General features: G+C 47.8%; 1 protein-coding gene across 6 annotated transcripts in view; it reads right to left on the minus strand.

Moving 5' to 3' along the window:
• Positions 1 to 17,137, minus strand: part of ccar1 (cell division cycle and apoptosis regulator 1) — a 409,621-nt gene that overhangs the window by 258,221 nt on the left and 134,263 nt on the right. For all 6 annotated transcript variants that reach the window (XM_072478734.1, XM_072478736.1, XM_072478731.1 and 3 more), the window contains one exon: positions 10,182 to 10,296. In XM_072478734.1, coding sequence (XP_072334835.1) covers positions 10,182 to 10,296 — 115 coding nt within the window. The remainder of the gene's footprint in view (positions 1 to 10,181; positions 10,297 to 17,137) is intronic.

The following is a 17,137-nucleotide window of genomic DNA, read 5'->3' on the forward strand; positions in this document are numbered from 1 at the left end:
GGCGCCACTTTTCCACACCAAGATGGCCCTCGTGTAGCAGTTCCAAGACGAGCTGGCTGGCGCATGCTATGCGGGATGACAATGCAGTCCAATTTCAGGAGAACACCATCTACTACCGCCAGATAATCTCGGACGTTATAGAACTGCGGGCTTTGGCCCTTGAGCCACCCGTCTGTTAGGTGGCACATGACACGTTGTAGCAAAGGGTCAGCCGCCATCTCGCGGAGAATTTGGACGAGGCGTTCATCCGTGGCAGGTAGATTGGAGGCCACGAAGGCCACATGGGCGTCAATCTGGCAGACGAATCCCGCTGGGTCACACGGAGTGTTTATCATAGAATTTACAGTTCAGAAGGAGGCCATTCGGCCCATCAAATCTGCACCGGCTCTTGGAAAGAGCACCCTACCCAAGGTCAACACCTCCACCCTAGCCCCATAACCCAGTAACCCCACCCAACACTAAGGGCAATTTTGGACACTAAGGGCAATTGATCATTGCCAATCCACCTAACCTGCACATCTTTGGACTGTGGGAGGAAATCGGAGCACCCGGAGGAAACCCACGCACACACGGGGAGGATGTGCAGACTCCGCACAGACTGCGACCCAAGCTGGAATCGAACCTGTGAAGCAATTGTGCTATCCACAATGCTACCGTGCTGCCCCTTTTTTTTAAGAACATAGAACAGAGCGTCGGCAATGATGAGGTCTTTGCCTGGGGTGTATACCAGCTGGAAGTCGTATCGCCGGAGCTTGAGAAGAATACGCTGGAGGCAAGGCGTCATGTCTTTCAAGTCTTTCTGTATTATATTGACCAGCGGGCGATGGTCGGTCTCGACGGTTAATTGAGGAATAATCGTGAAACTTGACGACACCGGTCAGAAGGCCCAGGCACTCCTTTTCTATCTGCGCGTAGCGCTGTTTCATGGGGGTCATGGCGCGTGACGCATATGCACCGGGGGCCCATGATGAGGCCACATCACATTGCAGGAGCACTGCCCCAATGCCGGATTGGCTGGCATCGGTCGAAATTTTGGTCTCTTTTGCTGGATCAAAGAAAGCTAAGACCGGGGCCGTGGTGAGTTTGGTTTTGAGTTCCCTCCATTCGCACTCGTGGGCAGGAAGATATTGGAAGTGTGTTGTCTTCCTGACCAGGTTCCTGAGAGCCGTGCTATGAGAGGCGAGGTTAGGGATGAACTTCCCTAAAAAGTTGACCATGCCCAGAAATCGGAGGACCGCCTTCTTGTCCTCTGGCGTTTTCATGGCTGTGATAGCAGCTACCTTGTCCGCATCCAGCCGCACACCCAACTGGGAGATGAGGTCCCCTAGGAACTTGAGTTCCGTCTGACCAAACAAGCATTTGGCTCTGTTGAGGCGTAGGCCCTGCTCACGTATGCGTTTGAACACGCGCTGGAGGCGACTGACATGCTCCTGCGGGGTGGTGGACCAAATGATTATGTCGTCGACATAGACGCGAACACCTTCAATGCCTTCCATCATTTGTTCCATGATCCTATGATCCCAAACGGCATCCCGTTGTAACAATATCTGCCAAAGGGGGGTGTTAAATGTACACAGTTTCTGCTGGATTTGTCAAGCTGATTTGCCAGAATCCTTTCGAGGCGTCGAGTTTGGTGAAGAGCTTGGCGCGAGCCATCTCGCATGTGATCTCTTCGCGCTTGGGAATTGGATAATGCTCCCTCATGATATTGCAATTCAGATGCTTGGGATCAATGCAAATTCTCAGCTCGCCAGAAGGCTTTTTTTACACACACCATGGAACTGACCCAGTCGGTTGGTTCCGTAACTCTGGAGATCACTCCTTGGTCCTGGAGGTCCTGCAGCTGCTGCTTGAGGCGGTCCTTAAGGGGTGCTGGGACCCTGCGAGGTGCATGCACCACAGGCGTGGCGTTGTTTGAGTAGGATCTTCTAAGTATATGGGAGCATGCCCATGCCTTCGAAGACGTCGCGGTGCTGGTCGATGATGGCGTCGAGTTGCGCCCTGAAGTCAGCGTCCTGGAAGGCAGACGTGTCATCAGGAGAGAGTGCACTCTCTGAACGAGGTTCAACAGCTTGCATGCCTGTGCGCCAAGCAGGGAGTCTTTAGAGGAGCCCACGATCTCGAAAGGAAGGATGGCTTTGCGTGCCCTGTGCGTCACTTCAAGTTGGCACGAGCCGGTAGCAGGAATGATGTTGCCATTGTAATCCAATAGCTGGCAGGCTGATGGAAGAATGGCTGGTTTGACACGAAGGCTTTGGAAGTCAGACCACGCCATGAGATTGGCGGAGGCACCAGTGTCCAGGCGGAATCGTATTTGGAACCGGTTGACCGTCAGGGTGGCACACCACTCGTCTAGATCGAAGCTGTATACCGACAGCGGCTGGTGTCTTTGCTTCGGGGACAGCCTGTTTGTTGTTACGATACCGACTCGAAAAGGTGCCTTCGAGTCCTCGGTGGCACTGCTGTGTGGGAAGTCCGCATCGGACGCGGTGACCGTGGGTTGAATTGCCCGAACATTCCTGCGAGGCTGGCTGAAGCGATATGAAGTGGCAGGCCGAGCTGCTCGGCAGAAGGCAGCATAGTGGCCAAGTCTGCCACATGGTAGGCATTGTCGAGATTTTGCAGGGCATTGCCGCTTTAAATGGGCGGAGCCACAGATGCCGCACGCCGTGGTGTCAGCACGTTCGCTGTGCCAGCGCGCCTGCACATTACGTTCCTCCACGTCGCCGTCCCCTCGTTTGGTGCGCACAAGCGCGGGAGTCTGCGAAAAGCACGCGAAATGGCCGCCCTCATCAAGGCTGAGGCCCTGGAGGTGTCTCAATCACTTGGACCCATTCCACCTCGTGGAGACCTTGCCGCGCCATTTCAGCCGCTTGTATATGGGAATACCGACTCGTGGCGTTTTTATGTAAGACACAGGTCTCGATGGCGGTCGCTAGGGTGAGTTGCTTTACTTTGAGGAGCTGCTGACGTAGGAGGTCCGACTGAACACCAAAAACGATCTGGTCGTGTAGCATGGAGTCGGAGGTGGGCCCGTAGCTGCAAGACTGCGGACGTGTGTGAGAAAGGATTGGAAAGGTTCATCCTTACCCTGCAAACGCTGCTGGAACACGTGAATGAAAGTTTCGAGCGCTCCCTCTACGCTGCAGTGAGTGTCAAACTTGAGGAGGACCGTCTTGAACTTCGTTTTATCTTCATCATCCGCAAAGGTGAGAGAGTTGAAAATGTGGATGGCATGGTCCCCGGCCGTGGAGAGGAGAAGAGCAATCTTTCTGGTATCCGAGGCGCCCTCCCTCTCTGTGGCTTCGAGGAAGAACTGGAAGCGCTGTTTGAAAATCTTCCAGTTGGCCCCGAGGTTGCCGGCGATGCGGAGCGACGGCGGCGGGCTGATGTTGTCCATGTAAGGGGCAGCACGGTAGCATTGTGAATAGCACAATTGCTTCACAGCTCCAGGGTCCCAGGTTCGATTCCGGCTTGGGTCACTGTCTGTGCGGAGTCTGCACATCCTCCCAGTGTGCGCGTGGGTTTCCCCCGGATGCTCCGGTTTCCTCCCACAGTCCAAAGATGTGCAGGTTAGGTGGATTGGCCATGATAAATTGCCCTTAGTGTCCAAAATTGCCCTTAGTGTTGGGTGCGGTTACTGGGTTATGGGGATAGGGTGGAGGTGTTGACCTTGGGTAGGGTGCTCTTTCCAAGAGCCTGTGCAGACTCGATGGACCGAATGGCCTCCTTCTGCACTGTAAATTCTATGAATGTTGCAGGATGACGGAATGCTGGCGGAAGGCAGATCACTTGCAGGTAGGTCTAAGAAGTGCTAATATCCCTCAACTCCTGGTATCATGATGTGTTGGGTGTTCTGGATCACATACAGGTCACCAACACTTGAAATAGTGCAACACTATTTTATTGAATCATTAACTATTTAAACATACTTGAACTGTGGGTAAATACGATACTAGCTTTAACTAAAGACCTTTGCCTTGTCCTAACCAGTCGATGCACTCAGCACATGGTGAATGTCTGTGTTACAGGCTGTGAGCTCTGTCCTCCTAGCTGCAACTCGAATGAGCGGGAACTCTGATGCCCCGTCTTTATAGTGCGTGTGCTCTCACTGGTGATTGGCTGCGGTGTTGTGTGTTGATTGGTCCCACTGTGTGTCCATCAGTGTGCCTGCACCATGATATACTGGGGTATATTATGACACCAGGAATCAGTCTGGTAAACCTTCGATGCACTCCCTCCAATGCAAAAACATCCACCCTCAGATAAGGATACCAAAACTGCACACAATATTCCAGGTATGACCTCACCAAGGCCCGATATAATTGCAGCAAGACATTCCTGCTCCTGTACTCAAATCTTCTTGCAATGAAGGGCAGCACACAATTTGCCTTCCTATACCGCCTGCTGTACCTGGACCTTGAGTGACTATCGTACGAGGACACCCAAGTCTCATTGCACATTCCCCTCTCCTAATTTATGACCATTACGATAAGTCTGCCTTCTTGCTTTTGCTACCAAAGTGGATAAACTCGCATTTATCCAAATTATACTGCATCTGCCATGCATTTGCCCACTCATTCAACTTGTCCAAATCACACTGAAGGATCTCTGCATCTTCCTCACAGCTTACTCAATTTGGTATCATCTCCAAATTGGGAGGTATTATGTTTTGTTCCCTCATCTAAATTATTAATATATATTGTGAATAGCTGGGGTTCCAGCACTGATCCCTACTGTGCCCCACTGGTCAATGCCTTCCAATTTGAAAAAGACCCGTTAATTCCTACTCTTTGTTCAGTCTGCAAACCAGTTTTCTATCCATCTCAACACACTATCCCTAATAACACTACCCGCAATAAGTTCTGCTTTGCTCACTCTTCTTGATGGACCATAGTTCAGATGTCTATCCGGCCTGTTTTTGATTTGGTGACCTCATGAATGAAATGGCCTCTTTTGGGATGATAGCTGTCCTCTACCACTCTGCAATTAGATGTGTGACTGGTTCCCCCTTTCGCACTAATTACTGTGATCTGTACTCCCTAGTTAACTGGCCCTCATTGCACACAAGTTGCCAACTCCACTGGCTTGTGTTAATATATTGAACTTTGCCGGGGAAAACACGGTCTTATTTCAAGTTTGTTGCATTTCAGTGTCTCTGATAATCTTAAATCTTATGACTTGATCAAATTGGTTACGTCAAGTCTTTGATTGTAATTCATTCTAGTTTGCAGCTGCCAAAGGCTGGATCTAATTTTAGTACCATATTGCCGAACGTTTGGCTGATATTTGTACTTGCTAAACTGTCAATTCTGTTTACTACCAATTTATACTTTTTTTAATCGTTTAAATTAATTGTATTGTTGTGTGATTTCTGTTATTATAGTTAGCCTTTTGGTCAGGTAAATGAGAATTGGTTCTCAGTTGACTCACCTGGTTAAATGAATATACATGTGCCTAAATCTCCTGATGAGGGCTAATCTTATCAGCCCCAGCAAGTTACAACCTGTGATAACGGATCATACAAATTATCTTCAAAAGACCCCCCAAAAGGAGAGAAAATTACAGGCAAGACCAGTGGGAGAAAAGTTGCTCCCATATGTAGGAGTAACAAAATATTTGAGTTGCTCGTCCAATCACAAGGCTGTTTCTCCCCTACACTTGCTGCTAATAGGTTCAATTGCACTTCACTAGTGAGCTGATCAGCAACAAATGCAGGAGAAAAGTAGCCTGTGATTGGAGGAGCATCGAAAAGGGTGAGCGACGCAGCCTGAACACCTGTGCAGCAGCGGCACGAGGGCCTGCAAAGGGGAGAGAGCAGTTTTAAACCCATTAAACAAGGTCACTGAGGTAATGAATTCCTTGAAAATGATTGTGGACCTCTAACTCAAAGACTTTACATTCAGGAGCTACTGTATGGAAAAAATGCAGTGCTATTGCAATTAATGCTATTGCAATTAACAGTGTGAACTGGATTATTTAATACCAAACTGTTCTATTTAATAATAAAGATTTGCTTTTCTGTTTTCACATCAAGCGTTTCAGTCACTGCAATTCAAGTAATTCACAGCATCACTTGGGGTGAATGGGATCAAAGGGACGAAAGCAGGATTTTGCTATTGAGTTGGATGATCAGCAATGATGATAAATGGCAGAGCAGGCTCAAAGGGTCAAAGGGCTCCTCCTATCTTCGGTGTATCTATGTATCAGAGACAAATACGCAACCATTTAGCATATACTAAGATTCCAAAAAGCAATAAACGGCTTTGATTTTATAGTGTTTTTATAAATTTACCCCAAAATACTTTAGAGGCAATGAATTCAAAGGTTAAGTCACTGATGTAATGAAGGAAATGTAGTGAAGGTGTGTGCATATGCAATGAAAACACATTACTTGTGACTTCACCAGTCCATGGTAGGAGTGTGTAGCGTGACGGCTGTGTGTAGACGTTTTGGAAAAAAAAAAAACTTTGGTTGCTAACTTATTCCCCAGTTCAAATAGCTGTGTCTCAGGAAATAAGACTTTTAGGTGGCACAGTGGTTAGCACTGCTGCCTCACAGCTCCAGGGACCCAGGTTCAATTCAGGCCTCGGGTTGACTGTCTGTATGGAGTTTCTACTTTCTCCCCAAGTCAGCGTGGGTTTCCTCCGGGTGCTCCAGTTTCCTTCCACAGTCCAAAGATGTACAGGTCAGGGGATAGGCAATGCTAAATTGCCCCATCCTGTTAAATAATTACAAAGTGTTGTCTCTTTAATATATACCATACCCAAAATGTCGCTGTTTACCATCCAAAATATCCCAGGGCCGAACCCCCAAATTATGTCATAACACCCTGGGCTAGAGCATGGTCAATTCCAGCACCATTAGACCCAGCATCGCAACAAAAGTAAAATTAGATTTAATTTAAATACCGAAGATCCTTGGGCTGAGTCCAATACTACAGTCACCAGATTTGTAACTTTAGTACACAAGAAATACTTATAAACGACATTATAATTGAACAGAAAATGTAACTGACTATGTACTACTCCTTTTCCAACACTCCCTTCAAACTACCCCTACTCTATCCACAAACACCCAGCCAAAACATTTATAAAATAAAAAGATAAAGGATCCCATATGCACTGGGATGACTTCCAGTTCATGTCTTTCTGAAGTTCAGGCTTTTGTTTTGGTATTTCTTCCTTCTAGGTTTGAGAGTTTTCTCTAGCAAGGTCGCCTACTTTCGCTGCACACCATTCATCATCCGAGCCTGCGCAGATCAGCTGGCGAGTGTATTCGCAGATATCTTAACCACCTCACTCCTCCGCTCTGAGGTCCCACCATCTTCGAGAAGACCGCCATAATACCAGTACCAAAGAAGAACAAGGTAGCCTGCCTCAACGACTACCGACTGGTGGCCCTGACGTCTGTTATCATGAAATGTTTCGAGCAGCTAGTCATGAGACGGATCACTGCCAGCCTCCCAGACGGTCTCGATCCACTGCAGTTTGCCAATCACCGCAATCGGTCCACAGCAGATGCTAACTCCCTGGCTCTACAATCAACACTCGAACACCTCGACAACAAGGACACCTATGTAAGACTGCTGTTCATCGACTACAGCTCCGCCTTCAACACGATTATCCCGACAAGACTAATAACAAAACTCTGCAATCTTGGACTTGACCCCTCCCTGTGCAGCTGGATCCTCGACTTTTTCACCAACAGACTGCAATCTGTCAGGATAGGCAACAGCACCTCCTCCACAATAGTCCTCAACACCGTGGCCCCGCAAGGATGTGTGCTCACTCCTCTACTGTACTCCCGATACACATATGACTGTGTGGCAAGATTTAACTCTAACTCAATCTATAAGTTTGAGGATGATACGACTGTGGTGGGCTGTATCTTAAACAACGACGAATCAGACTACAGGAGGGAGATAAATCACTTGGTTGCATGGTGTACTGAAAACAACCTCTCTCAATGTTGGAAAGACCAAGGAACTGATCATCGACTTCAGGATGCGTAGCACAACACACACTCCCATCTGTATCAATGGCTCCAAAGTGGAGATGGTCGATAGCTTTAAGTTCCTGGGGGTCACCATTACCAACAGACTGTCCTGGTCCACTCACGTTGATGCAACAGTCAAGCAAGCCCTGAAGTGTTGGGTACTCTGATACACAGACGAACCAACACGGTTGCGAATGGTACAACGCAGTTTTATTTCAATGAACTATTAACATATTAAACTCTGGTATTCAGCACATAGTGAACCTCCGAGTGGCTGGCAATGAGGTCTGTGGGCCTGAGCCCTCTCCGGCTCGAGTGCCCAGGAAGTGTCGTGTTCCCTGCTTTGTACTGTGTATGCTCTTGTCCGTGATTGGCTGTTGTGTTGTGTGTGTTGATTGGTCCGTTGATCTGTCCATCATTGTGTGTGTATGTATGTGCTGTGATGTTCACCTGAATATCATGACAAGCCCAGCAACGTTTCTACTTCCTATGGAAGCTAAAGAAATTTGGCAGGCCTGCATCGACTCTCACAAACTTCTGCAGATGTGCGATAGAGAGCATCCTATCCGGCTGCATCACAGCCTGGTAAAGTAACTGCTTGGTCTAAGATCACAAGAAACTGCAGATTGTGGTGAACTCAATCCAACGCATCACACATTGCCACGCCTACATTGATTCGGTGTACACCTCCCGCTGCCTCAGGAAGGCAGACAGCATTATCAGAGACCCCTCCCACCAAGGCATTGCCTTCTTCCAGACCCTTCCATCAGGCAGAGGTACAGAAGTCTGAAGACCCACACATCCAGACAAAGGAACAGCTTCTTCCCCAGCTACAAGACTCCTCAACGACACCCCCTCGGACTGATCTGTTTCCTGTAAGAACACTATTCACGACGCCCGATGCTGCTCTTGCTCATGTATTTGCTTTGTTTGGCGCCTTGTTTCACACTGTAACCAATCACTGTTTGTCAATGTTGCATTTGTCAATGTTCTCTGTTGATTATTCTTTTGTCTACTATGTACATACTGTGTACATTACCTCGGTCGCAGAAAAATACATTTCACTGTACTCAGGTACATGTGACACTAAATCAAATCAAAAGATTCAAGATCATTTCAGGTTTACAGCAAAGATGCGCCAGGCACTCTCAGGTTTTAGAACACTAAATCAGTTCCGTTCTTCACCAAGAAAGAGAAGAGTGTGTTCTTTCTCCTTCCAAGGTCTAAACACTTCTGCCCAGTTCTCTCAAAAAGCATCATGCAGGAACCAATGACTGATGGTTGTCAGGCAGAACACTGTCCCTGGCCAACTCACCAATGGCCAGTAAGCCAATTGACCAACTTCTTCTAAAACCAGTTTCCAAGGCTCACTTGGCGAGAAGCGTCTGGTCTTTCCTCTCCAAATATAAAACCCGAGAACACAATGTCCTGACAAGTAGGCTGCTTCGGCTCATGTCATCTCCTTAAAAGGGACATTCTGATCATGGGTCCACGGACCAAATATAATTAAATAAATGGGAACAAAGGAAATAAACAGGAAGGACTCCTACAGTCTCGAATGCATTTTTGATGTGCAAACTTGAAGAACGGTACTATAAATTCCACTACCTTGTTTAAGAGCCTATTTAGACCTCATCTGGAGGACGGGGTCCAGTTCCGGGTGCCATTCTTGAGTATGCAGGCATTGGAGTACAGAGCAGATTCATAAAAAGTATTCCAGGGTTAAAGAACTATAGCTGTAGATAGATTAAAGGGATTGGGTCTGTTTTCCTTGGAAAAAAGGCTGAGAGAAGACTTAATATAGGTATTCAAAATACTGAGCAGTATGGACACGGTAAATGGTAAGAAACTGTTCCCTCTCAAGAGTTCATCAATAGCTGGAGGGCACAGATTCAAAGTAATGGGCAAAATTAGTAGAACTGATGAGAGGAAAATCTTTTTCACCCAGAGGGTGGTTGGACTCTTGAAGAAATTTCCGGAGAGGTTGGCGGAGGCAGATTTGATTGAGGTATTCGATGGGGAATGGGATTGCTATCTGTAAGGAAAGAATGTGCAAGTTTACAGGGATAAGGGATAACAGACACATTCGGTAGAATGTTTTCAGCAAGCCAGTGCAGACTCAATGGGCCAAATGCCGTCCTTCTGCACTGCAAGGATACGGTGATTCATTCAGCTAAGCTCACCTGATTGGGCAAAGTCTGTATTCGTTGCGCATTCCATTTGAAGGGCATGTTGGGGTTGTAAGCAGCTTCCACCAGAACCCGGTCTCCAACCTGGGGCGCCTTGCCTTTCACGGCACTAGTGGACGCAAAAACAATTAGGCAATACATTATAGCAGAGTGAAGACTTAATACACATGCATGAATGAACTAGAACTTTACGGATTGGTTTCGAGGTTTGAAATGGAAAAAATAATTAATTTTCATCGACAATCTGCTTTAATTTGTTCAACTTCAGAGCAAATCTGCCTCATGCGCAGGTTACAAATCGCTGCCACCAAACTGTTTGGAGTGACTTGCAGAATGGCCGTATGTGCACTGGACTGTATGTTCTTTATGTGATAAATACTTTTCATGGTGTCATTTGGTAACGGATTCATCTTAACCCCCTCTTCTTCCTCTTCTATATTTTGTCCCTCAGCAACATCATCCGAAGACAAAATGTTAATTCCACACGTCACGCAGACGTGCAATCCAGTTGTCACCAGCTCTTCTCCTGACTTTTGGTCTAATCCCGGGATATATTCAATGTCCCAGCCTCCACTGATCTCTGAAGTACAGAATTCCAAAGATTAATAATTCTTTTGAGGAAATGCTAATGCCTATGGGGTACCTTTGGTAAGAACTTGATCAAACAAGAGAGAGTTGTTTACAGGCCACCAAACTAGTGAAATTTTGGGCATGATATGAATCAGGGAACTAGAGCTGCATGTAACACAGGTAATAAGAGTAATAATAGATGACTTGAATTTATACCTGTCTGGATAAACCTAATTAGCACTATACAGTGTTGAATGACTTCCCAGAGTATGTACGAGATGGGTTTCTGTAGCAGTTTGTGAAGGAACCAACTTGGAATCGGGCTATTTCAGAGTTCCTGTTATCTAATGAGAAAGAGCTAATCAATAAACCTTGCTGTAAGACTTCCAATAACGGGGATGTGCTGAGCGGATGCACACAAGGTGGGTTTCCTCGAAGAAATAGAAAATAGGCACTTTCAATCAAAATTACCCAGCAAACATCGGACAAAAATATTCCCTCACATTGGAACGGAGGAAGCCATTCAGCCTTTTGAGCCTGCACCACCATTCATTATGATCATGGCTGATCATGCAAATTCAGTATCCTGCTCCCTCTTTCCCTCCGTATATCTTGATCCCTTTAGCCACAAAGGGATCAGTATCCAGCTCCCTCTTGCAGCTTTCTGTGGTAGAAAATTCCACAACTCCCTGAGAGATGTTCTTCTTCATCTCAGTCCTGAATGGCTTTCCACTTATTCTGAGGCCGTTACCCCAGTTCTATACGTCCCCAACATCGAGAACATTCTTCCCGCATCAAGCCTGTCCAGTCCCATCAGTATTTTATATGTTTCTATGAGATCCCCTCTCATTCTTCTAAACTCCAGTGAATACAAGCCCAGTCGATGCAGTCTTTCTTCATGTCAGTCCTGCCACCTGAGGAATTAGTCTGGTGAACCTTCGCTGGACACCCTCAATAGCAAGAATGTCCTTCTTCAAACTCGGAGAACAAAAGTGCACACAATACTCAAGGTGTGGCCTCACCAAGGCCCTGGATAACTGCTGCAAGACATCCCTACTCCAATACGCAAATCCTCTCGCTATGACGGTCAGTATGCCATTAGCTTTCCTCAACGCCTACTGTACATGCATGCCAACCCTCAGTGACTGTTCCACCATGACACCCAAGTCTCGTTGCACTCCCCCTTTTCCTAAACTGCCACCATTAAGATAATAATCAGTCTTCCTATTTTTGCCACCAAAGTGGATAAGCTCACATTTACCCACATTATGTTGCATTTGTCAAGTATTTGCCCACTCAGCCAACCTGTCCAAGTCACCCTACAGCCCCTTTGCATCCTCCTCACAGCAAACACTGCCACGCAGCTTAGTGTTGTCTGCAAATTTGGAGATATTGCATGCGATTCCTTCGTCCAAATCATTAATGTATATTCTAAACAGCGGGGGTCGTAACACTGAACCCCAAGCACTGGTACCCCACTAGTCACTGTCTGCCACTCTGAAAAGGACCCGCTTATTCCCACTCTCTGCTTCCTATCTGCCTACCAGTTCTCTATACACGTCAATACATTATCCCCAATAGCATGAATTTTAATTTTGCTCACTAATGAAGGATACAGGCGGTTCGTCTAGATAGGATACGTGATAGGCGCAGGCTTGGGAGGGCCGAAGGGCCTGTACCTATGCTGTATTGTTCTTTGTTCTTGGGTGGGACCTTGTTAAAAGTCTTTTGAGAGTCCAAATACACAGCATTCACTGGTTCATCCTTGTTCACTCACTGGTCACATCCACAAAAAATTCCAGATTTGTCAAGTATGATTTCCCTTTAGTGAATCCAGGCCGACATGGGCCAATCCTGTCCCCGCTTTCCATATTCCATCCCGAATAATTGACTCCAGCATTTCCCCATCACGGATGTCAGGCTAACCGGTCTATAATTTCCCGTTTCCTCCCTCCTTTCTTAACCCTCTACAATGCCCGGTCAGGTAGAAATGGCGGGAAGCAGTGGTTCCAGAGGCTACAAAGGGACCAAAACTGGAGGCAAAGGACAGGAGAAGCGAGCGAGCAGATCCGTGAGGCGGGGGGATCCCCAGCCACACCCAAGAGAGGGAGACCTGCAACCAGTAAAACAGGCTCCTCCCCCCGCAAGTGGATGGATGGAAGAAGTTCCTCACGAAGGAACTTAAGGACGAAATTAAGGTCAAGATCAGCTGTTAAGGCGGCGGTCAGAGTGTTGGCCATCTTGAAGGTGGCCCTCGACAAACTGGAAAGTAGACTGGAGACCCAGGAAAGCACGATTAAGGACCTGGAGGCAGATATGACAAGATTGGTGGTGACGCAGAGGAAACGGAAAGGAAAGTTTGAGGATCAGGAGAACCGATCGAGGCAACAAAACCTCAGGGGATAGGGCAGCAAAGCACAGGAGAGGGTGAGACAGAGGGAAAATCAAAGCAACGGGCGTATGCGAGGGTCGCTGTGGCGCACCACCCACTGGGGAGAAAGCGCTGGGCAACAGGGGGCAACACCAGCCATGGGGGAAACTGCTAGACCGGGGGTGGTGGTGGGTGGGGGTAGGGAAGGGGAGTTAAACAGAAATGATCGAGGGCAAGTAATTGTCCCGGCGGGCCACTTGGAGGCAGAAGTTTGGAGGCACATGAAAGAATCAGTGGAACGGGGGGAAGACTGCCCAAAGAAGTGGGCATGGAGATGAAGGTGACGAAAGAAGAGTTCAACATCACGTCGAGCCCGGAATTCATTGAGGTGGGGATGTGGGTACCTCATGCAGCCACTTTGGAGGGTCCCCAAACAAAGCAAACCCCGGAGTACAGGGGCTCACCCACATGGCATACGCAGCCATGTTGGTTTGCCCCTGGACAAGGGAAACCCCGGAGTGCAGGGGCCTGTCCTCATGATGTGTACTATGACCGTGGCCATTTTGGATGGCCCCCTAACAAATGGAAACCCCTGATGGCAGTAGCGCATCAACAAGTTAAGTATGGTTGACCCCACATGGGGGTGGGGGAAGAGGGGAAACAGGCAAAAAACCCAATCAGAATAGTCACCTGGAATGTCAGGGGACTCAACAGCCCAGTGACAAGATCCAGACCCATCTGAAAGGAATGAAAGCCAACATAAATTTCCTCGAAGAGACACACCTGAGGGAGAAGGACGCACCGAGTAAGAACGGGATGGGTGGAACAGACCTACCATTCATGTTACTGGACAAAAGCCTTAGGGGGGGAGGGGGGGCATACTGCTTAGTTAGAGGAGGGCATTTATCGCGACGAGGACGGTTACAGACCCAGGGGGATGGTACATCATGGTTAGTCGGACCCTTGTAGCCATCTGGGATGGCCACTTACAAAGGATCCTGGGACATATGGCCACCTGCAAAGGACCATGAGAAATATGGTCAACCCAGGACTCAAGACGCTCAGAGCTGATGTATATTGGCAACTCAGATAACTAGGCACCATCAAAACCCCCAGCTACTTTGCATTCTAATGACCCATTTCCCCAGAAAAAAAGACCTGTACTCGGGTAACAGATACAGAAACAGACTCATTCTTCCAGCAGAGCGGGCAGAGAGGGGAGCGATTTTTGGAAGGGAGAGCTGGAAGGTAAGCTGAGTTTTTGATTTTTAAACTTACTTTTTCGGAGCTTTTTTTCTCTCAGAGCAGCAGGAAACCGGAAGTCGGCTGTGGGGAGACCTGGGAAGGTTTGAATTACCAAATAAATTTGAACGGTGAGGAAACCCGAGACACTACACGTGTAGTGTCTTCCACCCGCCCTCCTCAACTAACCTGTGAGCAGGTAAGCTATTTACTTTTTTAATTTTCTTTCTTTTTTACCGGGAGACTAAGTAGAGTTGATGGCAGCTAGGGCAGTGGAATGTTCTTCCTGCAGAATGTTCAAGGTAAGGGAGACCACCTGTGCCCTTGCTGACTTCACCTGCGGCAAGTGCATCCATCTCCAGCTCCTCACAGACCGTGTTAGGGAACTGGAGCTGGATGAACTGAGGATCATTCAGGAAGCTGAGGGTGTGATAGATAGAAGCAACAGGGACATAGTTACAACTGAGAACAAAGGTAGCTGAGTAACAGAGATGGGAAGGGAGGAAGCAGTCAGTGGAGGTATCCCCTGTGGTCGTTCCACTCAACAATAAGTATATCGTTTTGGATACTGTTGGGGGGGGGGGGGGGGGGGGGAGAGAGAATCACCTAGCAGGGGTAGGCTGCAGTGACCGGGTCTCTGGCACAAGGTTCGGCTCTGGGGCTCAGAGGGGAAGGGGGGGAGATTAGGAGAGTACTAGTTATAGAGGACACAATAGTTAGAGGTACAGACAGGCGGTTCTGTGGGCACGGGCGAGACTCTCGGATTGTTTGTTGCCTCCCAGGTGCCAGGGCCCATGACGTCTCGGATCGTGTCTTCAGGATCCTTAAGGGGGAGGGGGAAGCAGCCAGAAGTCATGGTGCACATGGGTACCAACGACGTGGGTAGGAAAAGGGGTGTGGATGTAATAAACGAGTTTAGGGAGTTAGGCTGGAAGTTAAAAGCCAGGACAGACAGAGTTGTTATCTTTGGTTTGTTGCCGGTGCTACGTGATAGTGAGGCTAGGAATAGGGAGAGAGTGCAGTTGAACACATGGCTGCAGGAATGGTGCAGGAGAGAAGACTTCAGGTATTTGGATAATTGGAGTCATTCTGGGAAGGTGGGACCTGTACAGGCAGAACGGTTTGCATCTGAACCAGAGGGGCATCAATATCCTGGGAGGGAGGCTTTCTATACTCTTCGGGAGGGTTTAAACTAATTTGGCTGGGGAATGGGAACCGGATTTGTAGTCCAGCAACTTAGGTAGCTGATGTTCAGGACGACAAAGCGAGTAGCAAGGCAGTGGGGAAGGGAACGCTGACAAAGGAGAGTACTTGCAGGCACGGAGATGGGTTGAAGTGTGTATACTTCACGCAAGAAGCATCAGGAATAAGGTGGGTGAACTTAAGGCATGGATCGGTACTTGGGATGGAACATCACAGAAACTTGGATAGAAGAGGGGCAGAAATGGTTGTTGGAGGTTCCTGGTTATAGATGTTTCAATAAAATTAGGGAGGGTGTTAAAAGAGGTGGAGGGGTGGCATTGTTAATGACAGATCGGCGTAGTTAATTAGAGATAGTATAACAGCTGCAGCAAGGCAGTTCGAGGAGGATCTGCCGACTGAGCTAGTATGAGTTGAAGTCAGAAATAGGAAAGGAGCAGTCACCTTGTTGGGTGTTTTCTATAGGCCCCCCAATAGCAGCAGAGACGTGGAGGAACAGATTGGGAAACAGATTTTGGAAAGGTGCAGAAGCCATAGGGGAGTAGTCATGGGTGACTTCAACTTCCCAAATATTAGAACATAGAACGATACAGCGCAGTACAGGCCCTTCGGCCCACGATGTTGCACCAAAACAAAAGCCATCTAACCTACACTATGCCATTATCATCCATATGTTTATCCAATAAACTTTTAAATGCCCACAATGTTAGCGAGTTCACTACTGTTGCAGGTAGGGCATTCCACGGCCTCACTACTCTTTGCAGAAAGAACCTACCTCTGACCTATATCTATTACCCCTCAGTTTAAAGCTATGTCCCCTCGTGCCAGCCATTTCCATCCGCGGGAGAAGGCTCTCACTGTCCACCCAATCTAACCCCCTGATCATTTTGTATGCCTCTATTAAGTCTCCTCTTAACCTTCTTCTCTCCAACGAAAACAACCTCAAGTCCATCAGCCTTTCCTCATAAGATTTTCCCTCCATACCAGGCAACATCCTGGTAAATCTCCTCTGCACCCGCTCCAAAGCCTCCACGTCCTTCCTATAATGCGGTGACCAGAACTGTACGCAATACTCCAAATGCGGCCGCACCAGAGTTTTGTACAGCTGCAACATGACCTCCTGACTCCGGAACTCAATCCCTCTACCAATAAAGGCCAACACTCCATAGGCCTTCTTCACAACCCTATCAACCTGGGTGGCAACTTTCAGGGATCTATGTACATGGACACCTAGATCCCTCTGCTCATCCACACTTCCAAGAACTTTACCATTAGCCAAATATTCCGCATTCCTGTTATTCCTTCCAAAGTGAATCACCTCACACTGCTCTACATTAAACTCCATTTGCCACCTCTCAGCCCAGCTCTGCAGCTTATCTATATCCCTCTGTAACCTGCTAAATCCTTCCACACTGTCGACAACACCACCGACTTTAGTATCGTCTGCAAATTTACTCACCCACCCTTCTGCGCCTTCCTCGAGGTCATTGATAAAAATGTCAAACAGCAACGGCCCCAGAACAGATCCTTGTGGTACTCCATTTGTAACTGAACTCCATTCTGAACA

Source organism: Scyliorhinus torazame, chromosome 16, assembly GCF_047496885.1.
Source record: "Scyliorhinus torazame isolate Kashiwa2021f chromosome 16, sScyTor2.1, whole genome shotgun sequence".
NCBI classification, from domain to species: domain Eukaryota; kingdom Metazoa; phylum Chordata; class Chondrichthyes; order Carcharhiniformes; family Scyliorhinidae; genus Scyliorhinus; species Scyliorhinus torazame.